The 21153-nt window shown below is 40.2% G+C and overlaps 2 protein-coding genes across 4 annotated transcripts in view; one reads left to right on the top strand and one right to left on the bottom strand.

Moving 5' to 3' along the window:
- Positions 1-11941, bottom strand: part of DNAH3 (dynein axonemal heavy chain 3) — a 51354-nt gene extending 39413 nt beyond the window's left edge. The window contains exons 1-16 of the mRNA XM_059484197.1: positions 11847-11941; positions 10217-10375; positions 9216-9420; positions 8924-8951; positions 8256-8436; positions 7567-7756; positions 6890-7085; positions 5848-5973; positions 4936-5131; positions 4505-4684; positions 3990-4126; positions 3724-3829; positions 2979-3157; positions 2502-2686; positions 1070-1193; positions 348-504 (exon numbers count right to left, since the gene is read on the bottom strand). Coding sequence (XP_059340180.1) covers positions 348-504; positions 1070-1193; positions 2502-2686; positions 2979-3157; positions 3724-3829; positions 3990-4126; positions 4505-4684; positions 4936-5131; positions 5848-5973; positions 6890-7085; positions 7567-7756; positions 8256-8436; positions 8924-8951; positions 9216-9420; positions 10217-10315 — 2289 coding nt within the window. The 5' untranslated portion in view covers positions 10316-10375; positions 11847-11941. The remainder of the gene's footprint in view (positions 1-347; positions 505-1069; positions 1194-2501; positions 2687-2978; positions 3158-3723; positions 3830-3989; positions 4127-4504; positions 4685-4935; positions 5132-5847; positions 5974-6889; positions 7086-7566; positions 7757-8255; positions 8437-8923; positions 8952-9215; positions 9421-10216; positions 10376-11846) is intronic.
- Positions 11942-14582: 2641 nt separating this feature from the next.
- On the top strand, positions 14583-19217 carry LDAF1 (lipid droplet assembly factor 1). Of its 3 annotated transcripts, none has more exons than XM_059484664.1 (5): positions 14583-14801; positions 16032-16166; positions 16549-16717; positions 17106-17244; positions 18387-19217. In XM_059484664.1, exons 2-5 carry the CDS (start codon positions 16095-16097, stop codon positions 18475-18477), a joined length of 471 nt encoding a protein of 156 aa, XP_059340647.1. In that variant the 5' UTR covers positions 14583-14801; positions 16032-16094; the 3' UTR covers positions 18478-19217. The 3 variants fall into 3 exon arrangements, with proteins under 3 accessions (XP_059340647.1, XP_059340646.1, XP_059340645.1); XM_059484663.1 differs by lacking the exon at positions 14583-14801 and adding an exon at positions 14931-15068 and having other exon boundaries at positions 16037-16166; XM_059484662.1 differs by lacking the exon at positions 14583-14801 and adding an exon at positions 14952-15068.
- The last annotated feature ends 1936 nt before the right edge of the window (positions 19218-21153 follow it).

Below are 21153 nucleotides of genomic sequence, written 5' to 3'. Positions count from 1 at the left end.
AATGCCAGCTCCCTTACATTCTGCCTCTGCCAACACTGCCAGAAGAATTGTTTTCTCTAGATAGCATCTTGGTACTACTGACTGCTTGGAAACACTGAAATTCATTATTTCAATTTTTAAAAGTCCCTGAAATACTTTTCCCCAAAATTTGCTGTTCAAGTCAGTAGTTGGGACAAACCAGCATATAGGCACATGAAGATATTTGCCACATCTTGGTGAATTTGGAAATTTTAAAGCCATCTTAACAATATATGGCCAGAACACTGAAAAAAAATCAGAGCAGGAACCAAACTTTTGCTCATCCAGCGCATTGTAACCCACTCCATACTCAATTAATAAATACTAACCTCAAATTCTGCCAGAGCATCAGCTATATTCTTATTTAACTTTTCCAACATCTGAGTATTCTTCCTCAATTCTTCTGCAGTCACAATATCTCCCCGCTTTTTGAAGCTTTCTAAGTCTTTATTATAAACTTCAAGAATTTCCTTAAACTGAGAACACCTAAGATAAAGATAGCTAAGGTAATATGATGTTGTGTTTCATTCATTCCTTTTCAGGCTTCATTTATTTTATTAATTACAACAGGCACTGTCACATGAAATCTGATTCAAACACAGATGCCAGTGACAGCTCACTAATCACTTATATCAATATTATGCAGTTCACAGGATTAGAATTCAAGGCTCATTTTCAACCCTCACAATTGATTTACTTTACTTACATTTGCTACCTCTACTACCTGGAGAAAATAAAGGAAGAGTGAAAACAATGTAACAAAACTATGTGTACTGCTGTACTAATCAATATATCAACACAAAATTATGAATATTCTGGACCAATCCTCCATTCCTCCTTTCAGATCTATTGAAGTGTAGGGATACTCAAATCCACCCTTATCAATAGTAATTTTCAGAAATCTCCATAATACTACAAGCTAGATTTATTCCTTACTTTCTCAGGTTTCTTTTAAGTTTTCCTTCTTTGAAATTATCTCCCTTCTACTCATACTGAGATTTTTTTTTTTCTTTAAAAATACCCAGTGAAAAAAAATTACTTAACAGCATACCTTTCAAACAATGCCCTCTCCACCTCAGCCCTCCTGTCATTCAACATATTTTTAGTGTTTTCAAATATTTTCTTTATCTCATCAAGCCAAAGGAAAACTGTGCTGTTCAGGTTTATGTCCTCATCTAAAATAAAAAATATAGTCACCTTTAAGAAAATACCCTTTAATCAATGATTTAATAGAATGGTTATTATATAATAGAATAGCTACTAACAAGCAAATAGTTAAACTATATTTAGGAATAAGCAAAGAAACTGGTGGCTGGATTATCTTTACTGCAAAGAAACTCTTCCCTAAAACAAGTTTGATTGACAGCAAAACTGTAAAATCAAGTTAAGAATGTGAAATTACCTAAATAAGATGTTAGCTAGGCAGAGACAGTTAGTGAGAACAGGTATTCCAGAATATCAATTCCATTCAACTACACACAGCGAGACCACTCCTAACTAAATGTATATTATACCTACAAAAGTTGAAAAAATGTTTAAACCATTTCTAGTCCTCAATCTGTAAATGCTAAATTATTCACAAAAGCTAGAGCATCACAACTACAAGGTGAGCACACGTCTCCATATTCATACTTGTTTGTTTGCTCAGTGCACTTAGGTCATTATAACTAATGTAGGACACATGTTTATAAACCCAGCTACAGAGAAAATGTGATTATCAAATACTTAATTGCAAACACTCCAGTCCAAAATGTAACAGAAAATTGTCCTGGCTTCCATAGGCATCCTAATTTTCATCACAAATGAAGTCTAATAAACATGAAATATCCTTGTTATTTCTATCATTGTCTGATCCAAGGTGTATTCTGCTCAAGGAAACAGTATTGTCCTGACACTAAAAGAGGTCTGCATTCATTTAACTGCTCTCCCTTTTTAGGTGCAGCAAATAACAAACTGCATCTGTGAATTACATTTTTGCTTTGGATAAAAACACAAACTAAAAGTAACTACTCCAGATGTATCCTCAATCTTAGAGAACAGCCTTCATATTAACTAAAAACAGCAAACCATGACAGCAAAGCAACTAAAGGCCTGTTCTGATCTAATCCTCAGCTGCAGAGATGCAAGTTGTCACACTTTCAACATGCTGTCATAGAGCCTTTGGACATGGCTTTTTGGATGGCTTTTATGTGGAGAATTTTTATTTAATAACACAGAGGTGTAACATCATTTGGTCAGATTACAGAATATTGACCTAATAATACCTAAAACAGGTCAAAAAGCTCTGTATATGTGCCATTCCTCTAGCATCCCTTGCTGCACTGGTACATTTTGGCCTCTACTCAATTCTTTTTATTTATTTTCTATCTCTTTTGGAACTTTCCACTAGCACCCTAGAAGATGCAACATTTAGGCACGCAAAGCTCATTATTTATATATAAATATTCTCATATGGAAATTTTATATTCTGTAGTTAGACATACCAGAGAGATCAGCATAGTCCATGAGGACTTGCAGCCTTTGTGCTGCTTTTTCAAGATCCTTTTTCAGTTTAATAACAGTAACATCACTGGATTTCTTTAAGAATGCTTCAGATTCCACTAGCTGTTCAGTGCTCTGAGGCACCTCACTCATTCTCTTTGCAATAAAGTCAAAGTCATCACAAATTCTTCAACAAAAAAAAGAACAGACATATCACTGGGATTGTAAATGAAGAGAGAGGCAAGAGCTAGTAAAATGATTTTGTCTTTGAAAAAAAAAAATTAGATTTCTTCATACATTGAACTTTTTTTTCCCCCTGTGAGTTCTATCCAAAGTTCCCTGCTCAGCCAGGCTGCCCATCTTGCACTTGTCTGGTCAGCACTAAAAGCCCCAGCAGATGAGTAAAGTTATCTCATATATATACAGACATAGAGCAGCAATGCAGGCAGACACCAAGAAGCACCCATGCAAACAGGTACCTTTGATTCAACCGCCTGTTTTCCATCACTTCAAATTCAATCAATGTGTCTTTGAGATTCTGGGTCCGACTGCAGAGTTCCTCATTCAGTTGTAGAGCATCCAGACAGAACATGGCCAGAGGAACAGTGATATCCATAGAAGCAATCTCTCCTTTCAGTTTTGTGAAGCTGTCAATCTTCTAAGAACAGAATATAATAAATCTGTTATTTTTCCTGAAAGTCTACAGCTGAAAAATCTGACACAACTAATAGTTTCCATCCAACAAACTGGATCATTTATTATAAACAGAAGAAGGAAAAGTCATTTTTATCTTTCCAGAGACCTGAACTTATCCACAGATTCCAGGGCTGAAAGCTTTGCACAGTAATTTGCCATAGTAGGGAAGACCCCAAGCTGCCTTAGGGAAGCATTTATCCATATTCTAACTCAGGGATGCAAAGGGAAGAATAGTCAGGGCTGACTGAGGACAAAACATTTAAAAGACAAGCAAGCTGCAGATTGACCAAATACTCTGGGCAGCCTTTCTGCTAAGAAAGAACAACAAAACTGACAGAAGAAGGTTATAAAGAAACCTCCACCTACACTTGCACAGCAGCCCTAAAGTAAGGGGCTATATAAATTGAGCACTCCCTAGTATTCCCAAGTGTGAAATAAGTGATTTGTTCTTGAGGCAATAAGTTAGGAAGTCATGTGTGATGTTTTAGCAGCTGTATGGACATGCTGCACTTGTCAGGAACACATTACCTCAGTTAAAGCATCTAAAGAAGGAGCTTTTTCCAAAAATTTTGAGACATCTTGCCGTGATTTGTTGTTCAAAAGATTGCTGTACTTCTTGTACACATTTAAATACCTTAAACACAGAAGACCACAAAAACAAACATAAGTTTCTGATGCAAGGTTTCTCTATAGAAAGAAACATAAAATACACTCAAATTTTCTATTTAGTCAAATGGACAGTGCTATGAAACTGAGGGTTTGGAAGGGCAATGGAGTTACCAGCCAAAACTTACTTCTGTGGACCAACTATGTTGCTTTCATAGATCTTTTCAAGTTTGTTTATATACTCTAAAAACAATGACTCTTGTGGCTTGACTGTATTAAGAGTGAGATCACGTCTTTGTAATTCCGGAAATAGAATTTTCTCTACCTAAAGGAAATCATTACAAACACTGTAACAAGACACAGAATAGCAAAATAAATTTTTAAAAAGTATTCTATTACCCATTCCCCTACCACATTTAAAAGAATCACTATTTGGTAAAAATAGTGCAATGTGAAACTGCTCTGATCCATAATTAACACTTGGTTACTCATAGTGAGAAAACTATATGAAAATCAAAGCAGTGCCTCAATATAACCTGAATCTGAAAAATGTCTTCTATAACCAAAAGGCTTGTACAGTTCATGATTCACAATCCTCATCTTTATCTTCTATGTCAGTCTTCAGCCTCATTCATAACTTTTTATATTATAGCTAGTTGTTATAAATATTGTATTTTGTATGCAGCTATAACTTATCCAGCACCTTTGGGAGCTCCTCAGAACTCTGCAGGATCTTCTGGAAGCAATGACTGATTAAATCCCAACATGCTGGCAAAGGTGGTTCAAAGACAATATCAGGCTCTTTCACACAGAGCTTCACTATGAGTATCTGAGATAGGAAGAACTGCATTCCTTGATATGGCTCTTCAAAGTCATTGCCACCCTTAGGGAAAAGAAGGGAAAATTTACAAAGAAGTGAGCTATAGGAATAAAATGAAGATCATACAAGCAGTTCTTGACGATGCAAAAAATCCACTGAGTATAGAACAAGCCTTTGAAGGATACAGACATTTTTTTTATGGAGGCAAGAGCCATTTGGGACATTTTACCCTTCAAAGAGCACTAGGATTTTATGGTTATATGAACTATCTCCATGTAAGACAGAAAACTATACATATACCTAAAAGCACATACCTTGTGGATCATAAAAAATGCAAGAAGATCTTCTAATGAGTTAATAACCATTTCACGCAATTGTAATGACATTAGAGCTGCCACGGAGCTAAAATAGCTTTCAACTTTCTTAGAGGAATCCGAGTCCCTTTGAGGAGCAAAAGGAAGCCATATATTTTTCTTATCAATAAAAATAGATGCACAAGTTGGAATCCACCTACAATGAAATAATACAAAGTTTTTAAAGGTTTGTTAGTCTTACTTTGCTCCTTGCAACAAAATCTAAACTCAGAAATCACCCAAAGAATGAGTAAAATCCAAAGGGCTAGAAGAGACTTCTTAGATATCAAACAAAACTATACCTGCCAGGACTTAGAGGAAACCTGAGTTTTAAAGCTAAGGATGCTTATTATAATGGACCACTATGATTTGTTTAAATTAATAGTAATAGAAAAAACAATAGTAAATTATATTGTTTTATTGATTGTGAAACAATATTCAATTATTAGCATTAAATGAGAAACAAGTTTGTAAGATATCTCAGGCAGCAGAATAGAAATACTTTCCATCATGTATCTCATATATTCTCTTTCTTAAATTGACTGATTTCTGTAATTTAAAAAAAAGATTTTCCATCATCATTTTTACAGATATAGACTCCACTCCTCTCATGGCCAGAAACCTTCTGAATTCCAGTCTCCATTTATTCATAGTTTATTACTATTTATTCTTGCACAAGCACTCCTGCAGCTCCAAAAGCTCTGACAGTGTCCCAGTGTTTACACCTCTGAGGGCTATTCCCTGCTTTGCTTTGGCACCCTTTGGCTGGGGCTGCCGTCATCTCTGTCGAAGATCTGTTTTAATAATGGGCCTTGATGTAGGTCAGACCCTGAGATATTCTATTTATCTACAGCTACCAGAGCTGGCACTGACTTGTGCTGAAGGATATCCCGAGCTTCCAGGCAGTGCCTCCGAACGATGCCCTCGAACTCCGTGGGCAGCAGCGGCAGGCGGCCACAGAGCACCTCTGCAGTGCGAACAAAGCGCAGGTGGCTGTACCTAGGGGAGGGGAACACACAGCAGATCCTCAGGGAATAATGTTTAAAAAAAAAAAAAACATCCATGAAATATAGTCAGGAAGGTCTCAAGTGTGTTAGAAACACTAAAAATGTAATTTCATTTGTAAGTATCACTCCATCGCCAAGCTATGCAACAAGTGCATTCCTGACTGGGTTTTTTATCAACAAACATAAAGAGTTGCATAAATTTTTGTTGTACTTGCTGTATTTAAAACTCCTAATTCTTTGCTAAAATTGCTTTCTCCTTTTCCTAGATTCATTGGTGTATCCAGTCCTTAAAGAACATACAGAATGAAACCAACTGCTTCTATTCCATATTATTAAGTAGCTATCCTGACTACTCTATGGGGAAAAAAATTGAGATTTCAGCAGCATGGCAAATATCACAGTATGTAACACACAAGCTTAAATTCCTGTAAATGTTTCTTAAATGCAAAACCAGCTCTCAGATTTACTAACAACCATATTATCTTCCTAAGATAACACATCTCAATTTTCAAGTGTCCCCAGGGCAAATTCAACTACAAATATTTGAAAGATACTCAGTTTTAAGAATTAATTTCGTTCATAACAGAAACCAGGATGAGAATTCCAAATCATCATTTACTTCAGCACTGGATCTTAATTTAGGCATAGCACCTTTTAACAAAGGGGATGATCTTTTCATATCATGTAAAACATGTTCATTCAGTGATTGCAGGAAACAATCATTTTATGCTGAAATTCTTAGAGGCTCAAAAAACAGGAACTATTTAGAAAATAGACATATTTCACCCCTTTCTATCTAGTGGCTCCCCCAGGATTGTCTGTAGAGAAGTCAGCAGATGCACTCTAAGCAAATCATTAAATAAAAACATGCTACATTTCATTAAGGTCCAATGAACAAGCCATCTTACTGAGAAAGCCAGAGCTCTTGCAAAACAGGCATCATTGAATTCACTATGAACAGATTGCTTTCATTCCAACTTTTTGATTCTTCGTAAGAGCTGTGCCATGGGACTGGTGCACAGATAATTCTCCGGGGAAAAGGGCGTGGGGTGCTTTGAATAGAAAGTCTCTTCCTCTCAGCTGGATCCAACAAGATATAATCAACTAGAACAAATCATATATATCAAGGTTAGACTGCATATGTAGCCAAAACCTACATTCAAAACTACTGTATCTTCATAGTTCAGGAAGAAGTAGAATTCTGCACATTTAAAACTAATATAGTCATACAGTTATTTGTATGTTTTTAGCATAAATTACACCACAATAAACAAATCACAAGTTTAACTCTAGAAATATTAAAGGAGGAAAAGAAAAGATAATTGGTCCAGACTCTAAAAATAGGAGACAGGAGAAACAATTTTTCATTCCATCTCTCCACCTGATGTAAGTTTTCATAAATAGATATTTGTTGAAATTGTTGAATGCCATATAGCATGATCACAGGTTATTTTCTTTCTGAGATCTACTGTAGTTCTATTGACCCCAAAGGAATTCTCCATGGAATGCTAAGAATAGAAGATTTGTTTTCAAAGTGCAGTAAATGTCTACACAGTTAGAACTGCTCAGAGATTGTGAGTCTTACCAATGGCTTTCATGATGCTGATACGATAATCATTCCTAATCTCTCCTTTTAAACGTGCCAGGTATTCCTCCGGCTCTGGGCCAGGAAAAATGTGAATTGGAAAAGGTTTTAAAATTTTTTTCACCACTTCCTTATCCTGAGGTGCCAGCATGTCTTCTCGCACTCCATTATGGATGTAGTGACAGTACCGCTAAAAAATGTTTAAAAGATTACACTTATTGTATGAATTTTGTGATAGATAATTAATTACTACAAAGTATTTTTAGCTTTTTCTATCACTTTTCTGTAATTGAAAGATGTTTGAATAGAATGGTTTTTGGGTATCTATCTATGCTCCTTTTAAAGCACTGACATCTTTTACAACATTCCACTGGTGTTGATGCAAGCACATAGACCACTGGAACTCAGTTCAGCATATTAACTTACTGATCAAAAAAGTACTAGAGAACAACATGATAAGTTAAAAATTTGGGAAGATACTTAACTTGCAATGCCTTTACAAAAATCAGAGTAGCTACAAATGAAAGAGTTGACAATATTTAACAGCAGTTTGCTATACTGAGTATTTGCATCTCCTAATCCTCATGTACCGCCTGCTTTTCTCAGCTTCCTTTCAGTAAACAGTTTCTAGATATCTTTCAGATGATTACTGCTGCTACTTTCATCTTAAAAAGAAATTATATAAATACCTCTAAATCATCACTTGAAGGTATCTTTTCTCGCTTACTTATCTCCTTCTCATGTAAATCCATGAGAGCAAATTGTTCTTCTGGGGTCAGTGGCTGGTTGTTTGTGTAATTTATGACATGCAGGTCTGGTGTATGAGCAGGTACACTCAGTGAAATGCGACTCACACTCTTTAACAAAGAACTTTTGAAAAAAAGAATACAAGTTTAGTCAATAAAGAAGCAGTAATGTATGACACAGATTATATAAACCACTTGTGCTACACTGAGGACAAGTATGACCTATGGAAGTATTTCAATTATTCAATAAAAAACTCTCATTAAAATTGCATAGTATAATATACTACTTTAACATAAAGGATGCAAGCATGCAAACCTTACAACTGCCCAGTATCACTCAGAGAGGCAGTATTTTATGAGCAGTTCTATCAGAGTCAGACATACTAGAACAGTTATTTAGGTTGCCCAATATCATAATGTATTTTCATGTGATTATCTTATTAAAATCTTGTGACTCAAAAGCCAGTCTTGATGCAGGTACATTTTTTGTGGGGCCTTACCTTCTCATGCTTGGATGCTTAACACAGCATTCAGTAAAAAAAATATTAAATCACAACTGAAACCAGATTTACTGTAATAATCTGTATCTTTAAACCATTACAGTACATTACCTGTCAGAACTCCATCGCCTCTTTTTCCCTGCAGTTTTAAATCTCAGTTAAGAAAAATCACAGAGACATAATTTTCAAATAAGATATTTCATACTGGTGAAAAACAGAGCTAAGATAATTAATCACATAATGAAACAAGAAAAAAATACAATGTCACAGAGAAGCACTGTATGTGATTATTTGGAGGGATGAACCTAACTAGTAAATGTGAAACATTTATTGAAGTTATGCATGTATTGGCAAATTTGTCTATACTGACTCTGAACTTATAAACACATTCAAATATGGATACACAGTGAAGGCTGTGATATCTCTATCATTGAAAAGGACTTCATTTTTTTAATATGTTTTAATTTTAAATCCCGTGCAGTAAGAGTGTAGTTATTAGCTATGGAGTCACTGGGGCTTCGGTAGTGCGGCTGTTCTTTGAAGGGAGCTGCCAAAGTCCACGACGTCTCCTGCATCAAAGGAGGATAACGACTTTTCTCTAGAATAAGCTGAAATTGGAAAAACAAAAGGAAAAGTTTTACAAAGCACAGAAATTTAAAAAGCCTTCTTAGGGCTAGAACAGGATTAAACATCAATTAGTACAAAAACCAAATACATAGGTCAGACAGGCATTTGACCATCCATTCATTTTTAGATCACTGTGCTCTCCACATGAATAAGGATAATTTTACAGAACACTTCAGTCATACTCAGGGTTTGGGGTTTTTTTTTGCATAATCAAGGTATTTTTTTATAAATAAGAGAGGAAGGTACATTATCTAGTTCTTTCTACTCTCCCCACATCTCTATCTTGCTTCTTTTCTTCTTCTATTTGCTTAGATTTAGAAAATTCCTATTCCTTAGGCCTCTGTTAATTACCTATCTACTTTGAACACTCAGTCCTTGGAACAGCTGAAGAATAGTACAAGTTAACAAATTCAGCTCTTGTCTTTCTTTCACATCACAGTAAGGATTTGTAATAGGTTTCTTTTGTCTGTTCATTCCATGTTTTCTGATGGACTTATTGATGGACTTTTCATCAGTCCTGATGTCTGAACTTTACCAAGATAGCTCACAGGCAAGTGGGATGCAAGTCTCAAAATACCCTCAGAGATAAAAGTACAAGAGATACAATGAATATAGTTGGAATCATTGGTTCATTAAGGCTGGAAAAGATCTCCAAGGCCATCAAGTTCAACCTTTGACCTAGTACCACCATACCCACCAAACCCCACTGCAAAGAATGGGAATTTGCCAGCTCATGGAATGTGTGCATACCCTGGCAGCAGGGGAGAGAGCACATACCTCATACAAGTCTGGAGTTTCATCTGAAGCAGAAGCAAATGAAGTTGTGCGCTGGAACGGTAATTTCACTGACTGCTTTCGACGACTCATATTGCACATGGAATTGTTTCCAGACTAGACAGAAGTGAAAAGCGACTTCAAAGATGTTTATGAAATACTCTGTTTCAAAAAAGATTCATGAAGAAGAAACAGAGTCCTTCAGTTTTCATCGAAAATTCCATATGGCAGCTTTTTGAATTTTAAGGAAACAGCCATTCTTTGTGGTGGGCTCCTCATCAAAACATGTTTTTTGCAGTCATTTTATAAAACTTCTAAACACCAGTAAATGCCAGTTTAAAAACAATCTTATTTTTATATCCCTGAAAACTGCTTAAAATTAGTCAAATACTTTAAACTATACTAAAAACTCCACATGTTTGTAACAGTACAAACTCTGGACATTAGAATGTTAAATCCTACCAGACTGACAAATTGACAATGAATCAGTCCAAGTTGTGTGAACTCTATTACTGGGGAGGGGAAAAAAACCCTCTAGATTTTTTTAATGTCTACAAGGAGCCAATTATAGAAGAAGCTATTACCAGGATGGTGCTGGGAGAACAAATTGGTCACAAGTACTCTGCAAAGTGTTGTACTACAAATGTCAGGATATCTGACACGTTTTAGGACTATGTTTCACCTCTTCAAGGTGACAATACTTTGACATGGCCTCCAGGATGCCATACAAAGTTCTGTCAGGATATATTCACAAAATTCTTAAACCTCACAGTGTTTAAAATGTTTTTGGATGGCAACCTTCCTTAGTATAGGCCACAGCCTCACCCATAGTCTGTTCTGAGTTTCCTAAATTAAACTTGTTTAGGAGATTCCCAAAGAACAATTTCCTGAACACACAGTGACACTATGAGAAAAAGGAGGTGGAAGTGTGCTGTATCTGAACACGAGTGAGTTAAATCACCATGGAAGAGGAAGTTATTACCCGATACAATTATGTTTGAATAGGATATAATTTTTTTAAATAATTTTAACACACTTTCAGCACATGGTTATTGCTTTCTGATGTATCACTGAAAAACAAGGCTGCTGGAACCTAGTTTCTAGCAGACAAAATTGTGCCTTCCGCAAAGTAAAGTCCATTTAGAAATAAAATTTGAGCAAGGACTGATTTGATTTAACTCCTTGGTATTCCTCAGCATGCCTGCACACACACAGAAATAAAGACATTATCACTGCCAGACATAACTCATTAAAGAGAGCATGAATTCCTCTTGATTAATGACTAAAGGATTGGGCCTTAGGGTACTTTAAAATTAATAAATGATGCAGTTCATTAGGATATCCATTCATTCATTCTTAAAGGTAGAAGAGTCATTAAAAAAGCCATCGTTCATCCTAAAACAATCCTGACTTATATGCCAAGTAACATTTCAAACATCTAATATTTGAACAAAGAAATCCTTAATAAAAAGTATGTTATAAAGGATTAAGTCCAAAGAATATTTAACAAAAACGTGTCTCTTTTAATAAGCCTTCTTCCAATATCAAACCACTAACCACCAGTAATGGCCAACTGCATCTGAAATTTTGACAAAGTTATTGATCCTTCACAGTCACAGCAGAAGGAACTTACCCTCAGGAGACTCGGGCTCTCTGTTGGCTTTATTTTCTTTTGATTTTTCTGTTTGCTTAGAATTTTTTGGTCCTCTTCCTCAGTGTGAACATCCTTGTTACATGCACTGAAAAAAAGAGGTTCATTTCAGGTACTACACAAGGTGTCCATCAGCTTCTATCCCAGTTGCCAGGAAGAAGAAAAATCAGCTCTCACATTCCTTGTTTACAGCCATAAGCTCCCTCTTCCTCCAACCCCCATGCTCTTTTTCTCACCATTCCTCTCAAGCTCACTTTTCACCTTAATCTTTCTAACTCCCCCCAGATATCCTTCAAGCAAGACTTCCCACTTTCTCCAACACCAGTTTCCTCCCTGCTGCCTGTTCTCTTCTAATGTCCCAGGGACCCTGGGCCCCCCAGCTGTATTTTACAGCAGAACCACACATTAATTGCCAAGAAAAACAAGCCCAAGTCAAAAGGAATGGGAAAGAGAAAAAGAGAGACACCGGCATGCCTCACCCATGCACAGGATGCACAGGTGAGCAGGGTAAGGGCAGGTACTACCTGCAGGTGTCCTTGTTACCAGTCCCTCTGCCTGTCACAGCCTGGTGAACTGCTCTGACACTGCCTTTCAGTCCCCAGCTTGGTTGCCCCAGTTACGGCATAGCTGGTGCTTGGAGACAGAATTCCCTCCTCCCCCAGCAGCGAGGAAACAGCCCCTTTCAGTGTTGTGCCAAGCTGTGGTCAGGGAGATTCAGTTGTGGAACCAATGAGGAACTGTACAGGCTCCTTTTACCTCCAAAAGTTATGAAAAAATGTAGTCCTGAGATACCTGAGATATCCTAACTCTTGCATGAAAGCACTGCACAGAGCTCCCAGAGCAGTAAATGCTTTATAAACCCAAATTTTCTTAAGAAGAATTGGAAAAAATAGAGTCCAAACACCTCTACCACTTTTCCAACATTCAGAATCAAAGTCCATGAAGATGTGAACACAGCAGGTGGGATAGTATCAATTCCTCTAAGCCTGTCTACATTTGCCTCCCACTCACAGTCATCACTACATCCTGAGTCTTCCATCACATTCTTCCACAAATGGGAATTACAACCATCCAACATGAAATCTAGCATAGTCTCTTAATAGCTACCCTCAAGAGGGCCTTGTACATCTTCTACCAACAGAACAAGAGTTTAATTTTAAACCTTTTCCCATCATCTTTGCTATTTTTCATCTAATTTTCTGTGAGCTGTAAGAATGGCTGATATCCCTGAGTTACCAGCACAGCTTTCCTTATGCCTTGCCCTTATACCATCTACAAGTGGAACATTGTTGTTGGCCACTGTTCTTTAAACACGGGCCAGCAGTGCGGGGTACAAAATCAGCACTGCTGCTGCTGCTAATTGCTTGGTAATGTGTGCTGCAAATCTCCAAATACTTCAGTGCTGGTTTGCAACATGAGTATTTTCCTGCTAATTGGAGCTGACACTGGCATGAAGACAAGCTCAATTAAGCAGCAGTTAAGAGTAACTACTGTTCCTCTGTGCACATCAACTTGGATGCTCATATATGCATGCCCTTCTAAGTTGAATAACTTATCTCTGCTGCTTGAAAAACATTAAAACCAGTTGTTTTGTATAGAGGAAGATTATATATGAATTTTTAGCAGTAGAGATAATTATGCATAGCAAGAAAATAATTTACTAAGAAGTATGAGACTATCTTCAAAACTGCAGCTTGAAAACAGCCAGAAATTTAAAATCTCCCGTATACTTTAAACTCAGCTCCATTAAACTTTATAGTGCCATTATCACTGAGTTATGTCACTCTGGAATACTGCCAGTAAGTTTTCCCTATGTTCACTTTTTAAAAAGTATACAAACCAACAAATTTATTATGACATACCCTAGTGTACCAGGAATAGCAATCCACTATGCACTTTAATAATATATGAGATTAAGACAGTAACAGCTTAAGCAAAATACACTTGCCTTGACCATCCTCTTCTTGCAGGTATCTTGTGCTAGGCTTTTAAACTCCACACAGTTCAGATATGTGTTAATATGGAAATTCTATTCCCTCTGTCTACACAAATCCTGGTATCTGCAGAGATCATTGAAATCAGCACCTCAAAGACACAGAGCTCCAACAGTCTGATAAATCTAACCCCCCATACTTCATAAAACCTCTTTTTGCATTAATTTCCAAATGAAACACGCTGTTTATTTTGTTGCCTTTAAAAAAATAATCATGAAACCGTTAACATCCATTTTGTAATACCCTCATAGGTGGCACCAATTAAACGATTAAAGCTGGGATGAGAAACATGAATATTTAACTCATTTCTGATTGCACTTTACAACATGAAAAAAATCAGTGTAGCAGAAGCTGGGACTTCACTGAACCTCAGGCTTGCCTGTGCACGCCCTCATGATGGCTCTGGACAACAGCCAGGCCCAACCATCGTGGGACGCACCTCAGCGAGCATCGCTGCCGAAAAGAGTCCCTGCCAAAGCCTGAGGCACTGCAGCCGCATTGATTTTCCTAAAAACCCGGCTGAATTCCTAACGCAATCGCTCCTCACACGGCTCATCTCCCCGAACAGGTTTGCCACGTGCGCACCAAAACACCCGGAGGCAGCAGGACAAGGTGGGACCGTGTGGGAACAGCCTCCGGGACGGGGGCAGGTGGCGGAACCGGGTGAGGCGTCCCACAGCGGCTGTTCCAGCGCTCCTCACGGCGCCACCGAGCACTCCCAGCTCCCTGCCTGCCAGCCTGGGCACGGAGGCACTACAGACACCCACGGAGCGACTGCTGCCACCGGGGCCGAGCAGCCTCTGCGCGCCCCCACAGCGGCACGGAGACCGCAGATACCCTCATTTCCCGGCCTCCATTCCAAAAAGCTCCAGGCTGCATGTCCTAAACCAACACAAACCTCTAGGACGGACACTCATGAGGGTATCCGGACTGAGCGGCTGAGGTAGGGCTGGGGTGAAGGGCAGGACAGCAAGGGGGACGCGACAGGACGCCCGAGGGCATCAGGCACCGCCGCAAGCACCAGCGGCTTTTACAGCCTGATCCGAGCGCTGCACGGCCACGGCCGCGCTGCGCCGCCACAGGCGGGCCCTGCCCGGCCCCCGCGGGGAGGAGACAGCGGCGGGAGAGCGGCGCTGCCCCAGCCCGGCAGGCCCGGCAGCCGGGGGCGAGCGGCCGAGCGGGGCCGCGGCCCGGCGGGCGGCAGCCGCAGGTGAGAGGGACATTGCCGGGGCCGGCGCCGCCCCGCTCCGCCAGCCCGGGCTCCGGCTCTGCCCGGCTGGGCGGGAAGGCCGCGGCCCGGCAGCGCCGCGGGAGCGGGGCCGTGTCCCCCATTACCTGCGGGGGACACACGCCGGGGAGCCGCTGTTGGCCGGGGCGCTGGTTCGGGGGGGTGGCTGCAGCGGTGACCGGGGGGTGAGCGCTGTGCCCTGGCCGCGGTGCTGGGTGCCGGTGCAGGCCGCGGGCGGTGGCGGAGGTAACGCCCGGGCTCGGGCGCGCCCCGTGGGCAGCTCCTGCTCGGCGCTGCCGGGGCTCACCCGCTGAGTGTGACAGTGTGCGACTGTGTGCCCGGGAGGGCCCGGGTGTGTGCGGGGGCACGGCAGGGGCCCTGGCTGCTCGGGGTAGCAAACAGCAAAATGCATCCTTTAACCTGCCCCTTGTAAGGGTCCTCCTGCAACAACAGCTGGAAATTTTCAGGGAGATTGAATGTGTCTGAAATTCCCTGAAACTGACATAATTCAATATGTGCAGAGCGTCTGAAAGATTTTGCCTTAATGCGCCGAGTTTTGAAGCTGTGTGGGGTATGCTCTCGATGCTGAGCACAAGGATACTCACAGAAATGAGTGTCATTAGTGTGTTACTGGTTTCCAGAACCCTTAGCAACAAATTGTCCATGCCAGTGGTTAGAAGTGATGTTTTTACTGGTAAGTGAATACCCTGACAGGTAAGCACAGGGTTAATGTTACAAAGGAAGAAGGTAAGAGTCACCTGTGTCTTGCTACTTGGCTGTGGGAGTTTCAGAAGAGCTTGCAGGGACAAGCCCTCTACATTAGATGTGCTTTTGTAAAAGTAATGATTTAGACTTTGGTTGAAACCTGCATTCTCTTTTATACAAAGGAAACGTTTTCAAAAAGCACCTGTATGAGCCTGTTACTAATTGTACCTTAATTTTAAGGGAAGTTGGATGGCAGAGTGAGAACTGGCTGTTCAGAAGAGGTCGTGGCTGAGGATTAATAACATGTCTAAAGAAATGCAGGAACTACAGAAGCAATGGCACTCCGTGGTGCAGACCATCCACAGCAACGCAAATGTGGGTCTGGATTGTAATTTTATATGTTTATAAAGCTCTTCCTTTTGTAACTATCAGGATATCACACCCTGGTTTATTTAAATGCACTCCCTATTTTTTAAATGAACACTGTAAGGCCAATGGGAAGGCCTGTCCTCCCACACCTTCAGTCAAGAAAGAGGAAAGCCTGTTTTGCATTTTTGTGTTTTACTGGCATAACCCTTTGAGATAGTAGAGCAAGGCCTCATGCTTTTTGAAGAGAGGGGAGAGGTGCTCACTATTCCAGCTGCAGACTGACAAAAGATCTACCCTGTCTGTGGTTCACTACTGCAGCAGTGATCTGTGAAAGGTATCTGTGACAAGATATTTTAAAAAATCTAAAACATTTTTCTTTCATCTGCAGGTTGTTGCCTTTATGAATTCTCGTGTTGGCCAATATTTAGATGACCATCCTTTTGTTGCCTTATCACTCCTGATGTTTATTGCAGTGTCAGCTGTTCCTGTTGGATTTTTCCTGGTTTTTGTTGTTACAACAGCTGTAATGGCCTGTATTGGTGTGATAGTCATGGAAGGTACTGTATACGTTCATGGATGTACTTACCTATTCCCTTTTAAGGCATGTTATCTTTTTCCTTTTTATTTTTTCCTTCTGGAAGTTTGAGTCCTAGCAATTGAGGATTTCTGTGTGTAGTCCCTAAGCCTCAGCAGTAGTAAAACCCTTAATACAAGAATAGTAATCTAATTAAGTGTAGTCTATACAGAGGAAATCCTATTTTCCTTTCTAATCCCAGCCACCAGGATATGCCTAAACCAGTTATCTTGAGCATGCATAGCTTTTAAGGAGGCTACCCAGATGAGTGAGGAAGATAGTTTTCCCAAATTGTTTTAAATTGTGGTTATGGTAGTATGTCAGCTCCTCTATTTGTACATAGACTTAAGTAACAGAGTGATGTTTTTTAGGTGTTGTCATAGCCATAGGGGGCATAGCCCTCCTGTGTGTGCTGTGTGGCCTGGGAGCCCTGTCCCTGGGAGTTTCTGGAGTGCTGAGTGTTTCTTACGTTGCACTTTCAACTCTGGTCAACTACTGGTGTGCATCAAGGTGAGTATGGATGTCCTTGATCCATGCTTGGATTTCACACTCTGCATTCATTGCTTCATTTTTTTTTTTCAAAATGAGCCATTGTTGCTTAATTTACCAATGTTTCTTGAATGCTTTGAATCTTGGGCTACCCTCATGGCTGAAAATGCAGCATGCAGCTGTCTGGTCATTGATAGGTACTCAAATGAGCATTAATTCATGCCCTTTTTCCTGTTTGGTACAGAAGAAACACGAATGGTCTTTAAATGTGACCGTGCTAACAAAACATTACATCAGGCAGTAAAATACACCTTTGTCTCACTCCAATGTATTGCTTTAAACATCACTAAAATCTACTGCCAAGTTGAATTTTGTGTAGGAGTTGAACCTTTTGCAGTTTTTCCTTCATGATGACCCAGCTGTCTCTACTTACCTGCATTTGTAGAGTAAGGGAACAAAATTCATTGTAGATTTGGGAGAGGCAGAGGAGCACTTAAAAAGGACAGTGTGGCCAAAATAAAAATAACAGGTTTTGTAGGATAGTGCACTGTGTGAGTTGCCAGTTGTGCCTCTCAGGACTTTGGAGACCTGTTTCAGTCAGCATTGCCTCAGCCAGGCAGCTGAGAGCAGGAGGCAGCAGCAGCAGGCTATGCTGGAGTGCCACCTGTGGCCCCTGAAATACCTGCCAGGGAAAGAATCACTGTGCCATGGGGTAGAGCAAGAAGAAAAATCCCAGCTGCTGTCTTGTAGGCTTCCTCAGTTAGCTCCTTCAGCACAGATGTGTTTGCACAGCTCTTGAGGACACACAAAGCTGCCTGAGATGGCAGCAGAGTGACAGAAGCATGGTGCAAAGCCCAGTTTCAGGGCATGCTGCCACATCCACAACACTGCCCACCAGCTCCAGAAGACTTCTGTTTTCCATAGCATATCCAAATGCTCAGTCCATCCTACACACCAGCCCCATTTAACTACAGCTTTGATGTTAAACCAGGTAACACCATCTATTTTTTGTTCCTCTGTCTTTTGAGAGAAGCTTAGGTAGACCAGCAGCAGATGTAAAACTGTCTGGGACATCTCAAAAAGCTCTGCTTTTTTGAGCAAAAAATTAAAATATAATCTTAGGGAGGACAGACAATTAAACTATTCTTTTCTCATGTACACAGGGCTCAGATGAGGAAGCAAGATGCTAATGGAAGTTTATCACAGAAGCAGCCTGGCTTGGATCTTTCTGCCAATACTGCAAAGAGTGAATAAGTAGATTTCTCCCCATTTTATAGGCACTTAACTGTACAAGCTCAGCATTTGCTATGTAATTGTTTACTCATTAACCATTCAATCATTGTGTACTCCTGGAAAGTGAGAAAAATCAATGTACATCTTACACTGGCACTGTAAAAGGGATCTTAAACATAACCAAGAAGCAGCAGTGCAGTGGTAAGAGTATGTGCATGATGGAGTGTTCCACAGAATTTGGTAAAGGGATGTAATAATAGTTGGTACTGTTAAGTCAATGGCAAGGTGGACAGAGAGGGGAGGGAGAGATTTGGTTTCTCAGATACTGGAGTTCTGAATGTACTCCCTTTAGTACATAGCAGTGGTCATTTTGATACAAAAGTATCACAGTTCAGAACAGTAGAAACACATTTTGAATGTGGAAAAATATTTGTAAGCCTTAAACTTTGTTAAAATAGAATGAGTACACCAATGCTTTATGTTCATTATAAAGGGAAAAGTGGGTTTGTCATATGTCTGGTCTAAGCTTTTTTTCTCCCTTTAGATGTTGTGTTATTCCAAAGGGATATTTTACTTATTCTTATTACCTCATCATATCAGGGGTATGCTTAGATCTTGTTTAGGTATTTGAATTGCCTGGTTTGCTTATCAGTTGTAACTTTGTGTATGTTATTTAAACTTTTTCATTTTTGCAAATATTATATTTTTGAGCATAAAGTATCTAACTATTTTAGTTTATTAAAGTGCTGTTTGTTTAACCAGATTGTCATCTTAGTCTGGTTTATTCTACAGTAAAAGCAATTTTTTTCACATCTTGTTTTAGGAAGGCTACAGTTGGAGCTAATGTTTTCTCTTTGAATAAAATATTTTATATGGCCAACATTGCTAAGCTACAAATTGCAGATTACTCCCCTTCTCATGCCTATAAAGGAAATGCAGATGTCTAAGGTCTAAATTAGTTTTACTTAGTTTTGCATGAACCAACCTGCTGCTTGACCAAAACACAGACTCAGAGCCTACCTGAGCTGTAATGTGCTTCACAAAGTAGTGATGGCAATAGTTTCAGCTCTTCGGCTAAGCTGGCCCCACCCTTCAGCTGTAGAGTGAAATAAGCCCCAGAAGATTTCCAGGAGCCCTTTCTTTTAATGGCAGATTAATTCAGCAAACAGCACAAAGCCACAGAGCCAGCCTGCCCTCAGGCAGCTCTCCAGGAGGCACCTCCAAAGGCAGAGCAATAAAGCCATTGCACCTGCCTCAAGTTACAACACAAAACCTTGATAGCACAGCTCATACACAAATACACAGCAGAATCCTTTCCCCTCATCTTCCTTTATGCCCTCATCTTCTGAAGGGAAGAGGCATTACTTAATAAAATCAGCAGACACTAAAATAAGTTCATCCAGTCCCACTCAGAATCTGACCCAACATGAACCATTTCCCTCTGCATTGTAAATGTGTTTTGCTTTATATAATTCCTTCTGTCCTCAGCACTTAGCAGGAACTAAAACTGTGAATTCTCAGCTACCTGCAGGTACACTTGGAACTGTTCTGCTCCTGCTGCCCTGACCTTTGCATGCTTATCAGCCTGTCATTTCAAGGCTTCTTGCTGTGTCCTTGCACCAAGAGCTGCTTTTTTCTGCAGTGCCGTCAGCAGAGTAACATTTTCAGTTGAGAGATGCTGAAGAAAAAACTAGGTCAGCATAGAGTAGGTGTTTTACTGGAGACAGTAAGGCATCCCTTAAAAGGAGGGCAGGGGTTGTTTTCTTCTTTGAATTATTAAAGACTGCAGTAGGGATAAGAAGTCCTTAGCAAGACAGGAGCCTGCCAAGTCCCCTTTTTCTCAGTTGCTCTCAGCTTTCTGCAGAACACCACCAACCCCACAAGAATGTGGCAGGAGACTCCCACCCCATGGCCCCATTCCCAAGCAGCTCCTTGGCCTACTCAGCTCTCAGATCTGGTTCCCTGCCCCTTACTTTAGGCATGCACATGCCTTAAGAGGCAGCCACTCTCATGGCCCTACAGCCTGGGGGCCCTCAAATATCCCACATCTAAGGAGATTTGGGGCAACCAATTGTGATATGGCTCCTGAAGCAGCTGCTTGAGCTCAGGCTGCAGAGTCAATACTGCCTCCACCTGCAGCAGATTCCCCAATTCCTCTGCCTTCTTGTGCAGCACCATCATCCCCACCTCACCCTGCCCTGTGTTGGAAGAGAGGAACTTCTGCCTGAATGCAGCAAAGGAATAATTTGTACTTAAACTTTGCAGATCACTCTTGAATAGGGAACAGAGAGGCAGCAGCACACAGAGGAAGAGGGAAGGAATGCATGTGGCTGGGCTGTAGGGGAAATTATGTACAAAATAAGGGACACAGTCCTGTGTTTTCCTTGATTTAAATTAAGGGGCTTCATCCAAAGCACCCCTGCAATGTCCCTAAAGAGCATTAAATGAGCCAGCCTGAGAGACCTATAGTTAACCCTCCCAGAAACCAGGGACAGGTCTCCTCTCACATGCCACATCTGAAGTCTTACCCTAGGCAAACAATATCAGCCAGGGGCAGAAACCAGGCAAGGACAACCTTCCTTTTGACCTAGATGGCTGTCACCACATGCAAGCTCCTTGTCTCACCTCCTCAGGCAGTAAAAATAGTACAAAATACAGAAGTCAAAGAGCAAAAGTAAAGCTCTTATTGCTTCCCAT

Source organism: Ammospiza nelsoni, chromosome 17 (genome assembly GCF_027579445.1).
Source record: "Ammospiza nelsoni isolate bAmmNel1 chromosome 17, bAmmNel1.pri, whole genome shotgun sequence".
Taxonomy (NCBI): domain Eukaryota; kingdom Metazoa; phylum Chordata; class Aves; order Passeriformes; family Passerellidae; genus Ammospiza; species Ammospiza nelsoni.
Note: the sequence above shows the minus strand (reverse complement) of the source record. Positions and strands in the feature narration are given on the sequence as shown.